General features: G+C 34.5%; 2 protein-coding genes across 3 annotated transcripts in view; both read right to left on the bottom strand.

The window, feature by feature from the left end:
- LOC109352903 lies at positions 587–1,204 on the bottom strand. The gene has a single exon (XM_019595087.1). It carries the CDS (start codon positions 1,202–1,204, stop codon positions 587–589), a length of 618 nt encoding a protein of 205 aa, XP_019450632.1.
- The window catches only part of LOC109352215, a 10,602-nt gene continuing 2,687 nt past the window's right edge, over positions 3,092–11,006 (bottom strand). The window contains exons 5-14 of one of the 2 annotated variants that reach the window (XM_019594092.1): positions 9,658–9,744; positions 8,818–9,218; positions 7,829–7,907; positions 7,564–7,740; positions 7,421–7,474; positions 6,359–6,451; positions 6,203–6,271; positions 5,468–5,514; positions 3,810–4,526; positions 3,092–3,692 (exon numbers count right to left, since the gene is read on the bottom strand). In XM_019594092.1, coding sequence (XP_019449637.1) covers positions 3,311–3,692; positions 3,810–4,526; positions 5,468–5,514; positions 6,203–6,271; positions 6,359–6,451; positions 7,421–7,474; positions 7,564–7,740; positions 7,829–7,907; positions 8,818–9,218; positions 9,658–9,744 — 2,106 coding nt within the window. In that variant the 3' untranslated portion in view covers positions 3,092–3,310. The remainder of the gene's footprint in view (positions 3,693–3,809; positions 4,527–5,467; positions 5,515–6,202; positions 6,272–6,358; positions 6,452–7,420; positions 7,475–7,563; positions 7,741–7,828; positions 7,908–8,817; positions 9,219–9,657; positions 9,745–11,006) is intronic. The other variant, XM_019594093.1, reaches the window with a different exon arrangement.

Raw genomic sequence — 11,006 nt, 5'->3', positions numbered from 1 at the left:
GTAGTTGCCCAAGGCTAAGTAGATTACTCTTCATCTTGGGCACATATAGGACATTTTTGATGCTTGCACTCTTCCCATCCTTTCTTCTGATTGAGATATCTCCAACTCTCTCAGCATTGATGGAACTATGATCAGCAAATTTCACTCTACTCTTGGCATTTTCATCAAGTCTCTCAAACCACTCCTTGTTGCCTGACATGTGATTGGAGCACCCTGTGTCAAGGTACCAGCAATCATCCTTGACTTCTTGTTCTGATGTGACCATCAGTAGGACCTGTTCCTCCTCAGATTCCTCCTCTTGAGCCAACCTGGCTTCAATTTCTGGACCACTGCCATGAGCAACCTTGAACCTGCACTCAGATGCAAAGTGACCAAAATTCTTGCAATTAAAGCATTGAATTTTCTTCTTATCAAACTTCTTCTTGTTTCTCTTTGACATCTGGTCTTGTCCACTGCCTCTGTTTCTATAGAATGAGTTTGAGTCCTGCCTTGTTCCTTCATAGCTCCTTCCTTTTTCAGGTTTCCATTTGTTCTTAAATCTCTTTGTGAGATTTCCTTGGTTGAATGGCCTTCTGCTTGTTTGAGCTTAGAGAGCTTGATCAGAGTTTCTCTTTGTGCTTCTTTCTTTGATCATTTGTTCATGTGCCTCTAAAGTGCTTTGCAATTCTTCAATCTTGAACACCTCAAGATCCTTAGACTCCTCTATGGCAACAACCACATGATCAAACTTGGGGTTTAAGGTCCTCAACACCTTTTCAACTACCAATTGATCCCTCATTACTTCACCACATCCCTTCATCAGATTTGTGAGTGATCTGATTTTGGTGAAGTATTCTCCAATTGTGTCACCATATCTCATTTGTAGTAATTCGTATTCTCTCCTCAAGGTTTGGAACTTCACCTTCTTTACCTTCTCTGCACCAGCATAGCATTTTTCAAGGCTGTCCCAAGCTTCTTTTGTTGTCTTTGCATTGGAAATCTTCTCAAAATTTGATTCATCCACACAATGATGAATCATGAACAGAGCTTTACAATCTCTCTTCTTGCAATCTCTGTGAACAAGTCTTTGAGCCTCAGTTGCATCCTCACCCACTGATTGATAGCCTTCTTGAATTATATCAAGTACTTCTTGATAACCAAACAAAACATTCATCTGTATGCGCCATCTTTCATAGTTCTTGTTGTCCAGAATGAGTAATGTCATTATAAAACCACTATTTGTAGCCATGGATGAACTGATAAGTTTCCCTTTTCCCACTGATCCAGGAATCGAAGAACAAATCAGCTAAGGCAAAGCTCTTGATACCACTGTTGTTTCCTACATTTGTAGACTTGATGAAGAAGAAGATTGTGCACGAGTAGAGAAAGAAGAACAAGATTGGAGAAGAATAAAGAACTTATTGGTAAAGAATGTAGAAGAAGAGAAGTAATGAGAGGTGAGTCTAATCTTTTGTTATTGCAATGTTGCATTATGAATTACAAAGCAAATACTTCTATTTATAGCATCAATCAACTAACTACTTACTATAAACAAAAAGTATACACCAACTATATTAACTAACTAAACTGAATTACACAAAGTATCAACAACGTACTCATCCATAATCTACTCCATCATAAGTTGAATTATTCTCCTTTCATTTTCATATTTATAATTTCCCTATAAGGAAAATATTATAGATTTTAAAATTGGTAATCAATTAATTAAACATGGCCATCTCACATGCATAATATAGCTCTTACCACAAATTGCCCTAAGCATAGATGTGAAAATTGGACCATATTGGTCAGTCAAGCAGGAAAACCAATCTCCTATTGCTACACCAATTTTGTTGGAAAGTGACTTAATTTTTATTAAAATGTTATGGAATATCAGATATATAATTACTATATATATTTATACTTATAAAACATGATCTACCACAAAGTCGCATATTTATTTTAAGAAATTATATAAATAAAAATATTTATCATTTTTTATTAGTTTTACAAAAGTAATATTAGTACAAAATATATATATATTTATAATTTCAATTTTAATGATATGCAGTTTAAATAATGAAACACTGATTAAACTACTATATTATCATATAGATACTTTAGTTGGTTTGAAGACCAATACAATATTAATAACATTGTCTTCAAGTACCTTCTTTTTTATAGGCAAACGTTAGTCTTTATAATATTGAGACTAGAACTCTCAAATCCATATCACTTTATTCCTTAAACTTTTCGCCCTAAAAATCTCCCATATCTCCCAGTCAATGTATTCATTGGTGGTATATTGATGACATAATCATTAGCATAGTTTTAATAGGACTGAACCAGTTCTTCACAACGGTTTAACAGGGAACCGGAGTACCGGACCTCTGGTTGGTCCAGTTAGGTACCAAAAATAATCAAAAATATATTTGAGAATGTAAAGTAGTTGAAAATAAATCAAATTATGCAACTCAATCATGGTTAAATCGGCTCAATATTGTTAAAACAAATTCCACAGACGGTTACATACTTACATGCATGAACCAGAATTTCCCTGCCACTATTTGCCTGCATACTCTAATGTAAATACAATTTTTAGACTTTATTTGGCAGCTGACTTTAGGATGGTTAGTTTTAGTGTTTAATCTCAAATTATTATTTAAGTTGTAAATGTGTGACTAATGGTTTAAAAATTTAAAGCAATTTTTAACTGAAATACTAATTGCAACAGATTTTAAATGAAGTAAATGAGTTCTCTGAAGAATTCTTTATTTCATCATAATCATGAAAGAGTAAGACAGTGTCATTTTCTTTCTCTTTCCTAATCAGTTTGCATTTTCTTTAATATAAATTATTCAGTTATTTATTATTTTATGGGATTCTCTTTTTTTTTATTCAAGAGGTTTTCCTTATGAGACAGGTAATCTTGAAATTCAAGAGAAACCTCAACTTGGCCAATCAATTGTGAATCAACTTCACATTTTTCTAATTAAAGATTCCATATAACAATCAAAATCTAGTTGGAATTGGATGTCTCCCACAAGAAAAAAAGCCTTCAACTTGATACTCAACTAATGTTACAAAGACAAGGAAAATATCATCAGAAGACTAAAAGCAAAGCAGGAATTAAGAGTATTATTAAATACACAACGCCTAGTCCACAAGGCTCTCACTTAGTAAGTTCGGGGAAAGTAGACGTATGCAGTCTTACCCCCAAGTGAAAATACTATTTCTATGATTTGAACTCATAACTTCTAGATCACAACACAAACAACATTACCTTAGCCGATGCTCACCCTCTAAAGAATATTATTAAATAGTAAATTACTTATACAGGCATAGGAGAAAGTAGAAAGTCTGGTTGTTGTCTCTGTAGCAGTATCCCACAAAAGGAGCACAATGGTTTTGAGGATACAGCTTCAGAGGATGATTTAGTTGAAGAATCTAAATCTACTTGAAATGAAGACATTCTAAGTAATGGTTCTGGTGTCAATCTAAAGGCTGACCTACGGCAACATACACAAAACCATAGTGGAGTAATAGGGCAAACTTGCATAGAAACAGCACATCTCAACAACCTGTGACACTTGCTGTCGCCACCGCTGCAATTTTCGGCCTGACAAAAACCAAACTCAGGGGACTCAAAGGGAACCGGTGCAGAACAAAAGCTACATTGCTCAGTAGCTAAGCATTTACTGGGTGTAAACCTGCTATTCAAAAGAGATACATGCAACAATAAGATTAGCAAATTCAAAACTATAAAACCAACATTAGATTATCGCATAGAAGGAATATTATCTCAAATGTACACTGGCTCGCAAAGTTACCTTTTATCGTGATTAACTTCTGATGCAATGAATTTCAATCGATCACGTACGTGGTCTTGTTCTAAAGCAATCCATTGTTCCATCTGTGCTAGTCCAACAGGATGCCAACGGCCAGATTGGGAAATAGATGTTTCTGGAAATGGCGTCCTCGATTGGAAATTAAGAAGACTAAAACCCACAAGCCTTTCACGGAGTTCTCTTTCACTGTTTAGAAGAATTTCTACCCACTTAGCAATTTGCTTTTCGGTGGCCGGACATTTCCCTTCCAAGTTTTGAACTTTGCTATTTATTCTACTTATTTGATCAGCATCCAGCTCCAATAACATTACACGTCTACATATAATATTGAGCAAGTGTAGCAGGCGAGAAGGAATGTTGGAGAAACTTGAAGAAACACATGATAAAACCTTTTCAGTGGGAAGGTCCTTGTGAGATCTCAGAAATGACAACGAGAGCCACTTAATCAGTAAATCTTCTACATATTTTGACTTGCTATCCTTGAATGCCAATAATGCAGCAATTATATCCCAAAGAACCAGAGACTTGTCAACATGTTGAAAATGATTTAAAGACCATAAGATATTGGCTCCCCAGTAAGTTAATTCTTTCTCCGGAAAACTGAAATGCCCTTCAATGGAAAATGAATGGGGAGATTTTAACAAAACATCCACTTGTAGCCCACCAATCCAAAAGAATTCAATAGCTGCCCTCAGAATTCTGTCCAAAATTCAATAAATGTGTCAAATTTCCACATTTGTGGCTTTTCTTTCATCAAACCTCTGTTTAAGAGAAGACAAGAGCGCAAAAAGAAAATAAAAAATTATATACAAAGTGTTAAATTAAACTTCCAATGTTATTCTAGTTTATATAGTTGGAATGTTCTAGATCCTATATATAAATACTCAAAACCGTAGCTACAGTCATTCAGTTAGATTAACGGAATCACAGTAGGTACAGTTTTGAGTATTTATATAGGATCTAAAACATTCTCTCTAATCAACTGGATTTGGGAATTGGTAGAATTTGTAATTTGATCAAGGGTGTCTCTTTGAATTTGGGGAGTGGTGACAAGTCCTTTTGGTATGACAACTGGATTGAGATTAGTAGACTTTGTAATTTGGTATGACAGTGGCCTTCTGTTCATGAATGGCATTTGATGGGTCTGGAGATGGAGAAATAAGTCCATTATGGACACTGTTTCTTGGGATATTAGTCATGTAGCCCATAATGTTCACCATGGCAACAATGGGCTATGGACAAGGGCTTGGAGTTGGAACATCATGTTGTTCTCGAGTGTGATTGCCTTGAAACAGTATAAATTATTACTAAAGAAATTCATATCAGTACGCATCAGATCTTGCAAATGGTCAGTAATACTTGCGAGTGGCTAGCACGTGGTTGGATTTTTCAAGTTTGCTTTGTCATGAGGGAAGCAAATATGGTGGTAGATTATTTGGCTAAGCAAGCCGTGCAATCATCAACTATTTTCAAAACTTGGGACATAGCATCGTCGGGAGTAACAAATCTACTGGAAATGGATCTTGCCCCATCCTTTTAGTTGTTTTTTAATGCTTCCAATGTATCAAAAAAAAGTGATCCCATTTATTTAGAAACCAGACTTTCACACTTTCTAAGATCCCTAGAATTTTGAAAAATACCTTCCTTCATACATTCGATTCAGCTTCTCAACATCAAAGCAATGAACCTGCAATGAACAAGCAAAATTACTTGATAGTAACAAAATATGGTAAGAGCAAAAGCAAGACAAATATTCCAAGAATGTATACATAGGTATACAGCTAACAAAGCACAAACTAAATATTGAAAATAAAATAAACAGGATATTAAAGCTGCATATGAAAACTGTTAAAAGGCCATTTGGTTTTGTCATTTTCATTTGTTTACTTTTAATTACAAAAATGCTGCCTTGTTTTTTACCTAGTGTTTCACTTTGTTTTTACCATTTCCACCACAAATCTTGCTAAGTGAAAACAAAGTTAAACAAGGTGGCATTTCTGTAGTTATAAATGAAAATATGTCCACTGAAAATGAAAGCAGAAAACAAACCAAATACCTTCAGAGTTTTCGGGAAAGAAACATTTCCCTACTTCACCTATTCTCAACTTATCATTTAGTTAGTTAACTATCAAATCAACCCATTCAACATAATGCCTCTTCGAAAAAAGGAGGACAAAAAACATTAGCTGGTTGGAACATTAAATTAACCAATTGTTAAACCTCTTTCAATAATGGTTAAGGAATCAACACTGAACCATAATGTGCAGCAACGGCGCTATAGTGCCGTTACTGCATGCAACTAATAACTACATTATGAGTTTATCAAGAATTAATACAAAATGCAAAGAGACTGTTCTGGAAATAAATTATCATACAGTAGCAATGACAAGATTTCCAGGAGACACTGCTGCACCATAACATGAATCAAATGCATCTCTTGTAATCTGCAATGGAAAAAAATTGCAGTTTGAGTCGGAAAAAAGTTCATATGAAAAAGGACAAAGGAACTGAAAAGGATAGTAGTAACATACAGAGGTTGCATTGTTGGCACGAGGCATATCGGAAACGATGGTTACTTCATCTAAGTGCCTCTCACGCAAAATCCAGCTATGCACTACATTATCCTACCAACATTTAAATAACCATTCATCATAGATAAATATATTCAAATTACATATTAGAAACACAAAAGATTAATGGACATCGTGGCAAAAAATAACATATTTGGTGCTTGATTTCAGTTTGCTTTATATTGCATTTAAGTAAAACTCTTCATTTAAGATAAACAGAAAATTAATCACTATAGGTGCTAATTTTTTTGTTGTCTTACAGAAACTAACCAGTTGAAACTCAGTGATAGCAAAACTTGGCAGATGATAGAACACCAAAACAGCAAACAGAAACTGAATGATTTTATTAATAAACACGGAAATTACAGACAGTACAACAATAAACTTGTTGTCCTAGAGACCAAAGTCTCCAACTACATACACAATAAAACAATGGCTGTCCTACAGAGTTTCAGGAAATCCTACAGAGAATATCTCTGCCCAGAAAACTACCAAATACACACCTAATAACTGTCTAATATGCCACAGTATGACAGTATATAAAAAACGAAAATACGTAATAACTCCTACGTAACTGCTTCTACAATATATGTCCCTATATACCTTCTCCTACAAATCTACATGGTAGCTTTCTATTATGACACCTATTTTGGAATAAATCATTCGTTTATTTAGGAAGGTCATATATTTGATTTAGTTTTCCTCTTCAGCTCATAAACAAATTAAAAACGGTAATTTTGTAAACCATTTTAAGTCCAATATAACTTCAAATATGAAAAAGCTAGCAACTCTCTAAATCACAAATATTCTACTAAACTCTTGCAGGGACCAAGCTGTAATCGGTGATTAAGTCAGTTAACAAATCAGCTTTAACTAATTAAAAAATTAACATCAAGATTGTAACTTACGGAACATAGAATATAAGAAACAAATTATGGAAAAAACCTGAATGCAATTGACCCCAAAAAATGTCTAAATCACCAAAGGGAAAAATATAATTTTAATTTACATATAATTAATTACCTGGCTACAACTGTACAAAAATCTTCCACCAAATGCCCAGGCCAAACCTGTAACCTTTCATGAAATATAAATGCAAGAATCAACAGAGGAACACAACTTCAAGTCCTTAACTGACTCACAGATAAGCAGGAAAAGATACTTACAACATAGTCATGCACAGCATATGAGCCAAGCTTATCAAACTCCCTAGAATGTATGTCACATAGCCATATTTCGAACGAACCTGAACCTTTGCCAATGGCTAAAAGCATCTTGGAAGGGTATTGAACATGCGCAGTTACTGAAAGTACAGAAATTGGAACAGCGTTGCCATTTATAACCTATATAGAAATTGAAAGCTGAGCAAAAGGAAGTATTAACAAAAAAGAACATGAAATGATAAGATATGCAGAAAATTAGTATAAGTACCTCCAACAAAACAAAGGGAGACTGATTCGTTCCTGATGATTTCAGCAATTTGTCATTGTCACCCAACCAAACCTTCACACTGTTGAGCACGTATGTTTCAGCAAATGTAATATACAGAAAGTTAATCTAATCAAGAAATAATCATTCCAAAAGTTTTAGTTAGGTGCCCAACAGAAAGTGTTTTTTCATATAGGATAAGTTGTAATAAGTTTACACACCCACAAATACACATGCATGACAAGTCTACTATCGACGTGATTGTATATTGCAACACCAATCAAATAATAAGCATGGTGCAAAATAAATACACCTCTGAAGCCTGTAGTAATTCTATTATTCTTCTACAATTCCTAGTCATTGTCTTGTTAAAATACAACTATAAAACTTGTCGGTATCTAGTTGACTGCTTCCTTAACCAAAAAACTTCAAAACTCTAATTCTTTTACCCTGAAGACGCCATCAAATCCATAGTACTTATTTCATGGACTACTTAAAGCAAGAGACCCACTTGCTTCCCTTTAAACATCATGTTATTGCTGACAAACCACTATAAAAATACCTTAAATTGCCTAATATTTTAGCATTATTCCATTCTCAAACTATCCCAAGGTATTTATTTCAAATCTTTCGGTTCTTTTTCACTGAATGTTATCAAATACAAAGACTAATTATTTTACATGGACTACAACAAAACAGCCACTTTTTTTCCTTTGGAACTTCCATGATATTCCTTCCAAATCACTATTACCATAAAAATTGTTTTCGACTTACTATTTATTAAGCATTAATCCACCCTAAAAACCCTATACAGTCTTCTTCCAAGCATTTGTAATAGTTCATTCTGAGATTTCAGACTAATATAATCATACTTGTGGATAACTCCTCAACCAATAAATAAATAACAAATCATTACTCCAGAAGATTGCATCCAAAACTTAACAAGTTAATGAAATCATAACAAACAAATACCATAAGCATGCTTAACTGACCTCCCATCAGAGCTTCCAGTAGCTAATAAAATTTGAGGATTTGAAGCATCAAAATCTAAAAACAACCAACTTAGTGTTGTGACCCATGAATTATGTGCCTGAAGCATTTCAACAAACTCCACAGCAGTTGGGACTTTGTTATCCTCGATAGTATAGCAATCCGGTGAGCAAAACCTCCATAAAGAAACTTTACCAGACTTCCCTCCAACAGCAAGTAGACTAATAGAAGAACAAGTATCAGGAGCTGGATATAATTCAGATGCTACATGGAGCAGGGGAGACCACGAAATAACTAGTGAGCACATCATTGCACTACGAGAAGCATATTCACCAGCACTTATCAGTGACAAATTAGAGTTCCCAGGCATTTCTTTCAAAGATTTTCGGTTAGGTTTAGGCACCTAAATTATGTAACAACAAATAATAGTAATATTTCAGATGAAACTTAACCACAATTGTTTCAAGTAGAACTTACACATGATTTACAACAGAATAATGCTGTAAGGAAAAAGGTACAACTAACTACAGATAAAACAGTTTAAACGAGTAAGTAGCATGGTGCATCTTTTATTTAAACAGATAAGAAAAACAAAGAGTTTTGTTGATTTTATTGATGAAAAATGAAAGCCTATCATATTTGTAACATCACACTAGGCCATACATTCTTCGCTTATTTCCACCATTGAAACAGTCCCTTGCACATTATCAGTTGATCTTTGCCTTTATACTGACATCTAACAGCTTATTTCAGAAGATCATAAGATCTATCTCATACTAATTCCCCAGAAGTACAGTTAGAAAAGAAAACCAACAAGAATCTGTATGAATAAGATAACTTACTTTGGAAAACTCTGATGAAGGAATCCCATTATCTTGAAACTCCGTGCATTGCAAATATCCATACAGCATTTCTGTAATGTCCACAACCTAAATAGAATAAGAATAGCATGTTACACTTGTAATGAAATACAGAATACCTTTTCAAAAGAAAAGGGAAAGAAAAGAAATACACATATACAATATCATTGTTTTTCATTTTTTTAATTAAAAAAGGATACATGAGAGGAGAAAAGTACAAATGAAGAGAATAATGCATCCTCAGAATAAAAAAACACAAAAATCTAAAACCTAAGTGATAGAGCCATGCAACAATGCATGTCAAACAATGAAAACCACTAAGACACATGGGCAGAACACCAGAGGAATGCCAACAGAATAAACCTATTCCAAACAAAGTCTTGAGTCAAAAAGCAGACGATGGTCATTTTACTGTTCCTTTCCAATGGTAATAGTAAGGTTGTTTGCCTTGTAACCTGGAGGTCGTGCATTTTGAACTTCAAATCCTGGAAACAACCTCTTTGCTTGCAAGAGTAAGGTTGCGTACATCTACCCTTCCACTAGGTGGAAGCCTCGTGCACTATGTCGCCCTTTATTCCAATCAATATACACCAAAGAACAGCAAAACCAGATCACTGCCACAAAAGTTTGGCATCTTTATGAGAGCCAAAACTAGTCAATTTAGCATGGATGCAAATTTTTAGGACATGTCCAAAACTCTTCAGAGATCCTAAACATTCCATTTTGAAAATTTTCATGGTCAAGCAACGCAAAATATGAGGCTTATTTTTCGAATCTGGGCCACATTATGCACAGATCAAGAAACAAGGCAATGAGAGGTTGCCACTTCTAGAACATATCATTAACATTGATACTATTAACTATTAAGAACAATTCAAACAAAAGTGAACAGCCCCAAGGACCTTACGTTATTGAATCAGGAAGAGAATAAAGTCCATTAAAACCGGAAGAAACTCTAACGAATTAAACTTGCTAAGTTGCTAGCTTGAATGATTCTGAAAAAATGAAGGTTCCAAGAGGAAGTATCCTAGGAGTAGAATTAATTAACAAACAAGGTTGTTATGTAGAGAAGATAGACAAACGACTTTGGAAAAACTGAGAAGGAAATACCATCCAAAATATTGTCCCAAAATTTAAAACGGGAGCTATCACCCAACTTCAATGACAAGAGATTAGCATGGATTGTTCCTCTTGCCAAGTTTGACGTCTCACCCATTTGGATGCAAACCATACTGCAAATGACTTGATGCAATAAAGATGACAGTTTGCAGGAAATCACTAAGGCCACTTAGGTGCGAAGGCCTTGCTCGTACACACTAAACCATCCCCCC

Source organism: Lupinus angustifolius, chromosome LG07 (genome assembly GCF_001865875.1).
Source record: "Lupinus angustifolius cultivar Tanjil chromosome LG07, LupAngTanjil_v1.0, whole genome shotgun sequence".
NCBI classification, from domain to species: domain Eukaryota; kingdom Viridiplantae; phylum Streptophyta; class Magnoliopsida; order Fabales; family Fabaceae; genus Lupinus; species Lupinus angustifolius.
This window is presented reverse-complemented; position numbering and strand designations above follow the sequence as displayed.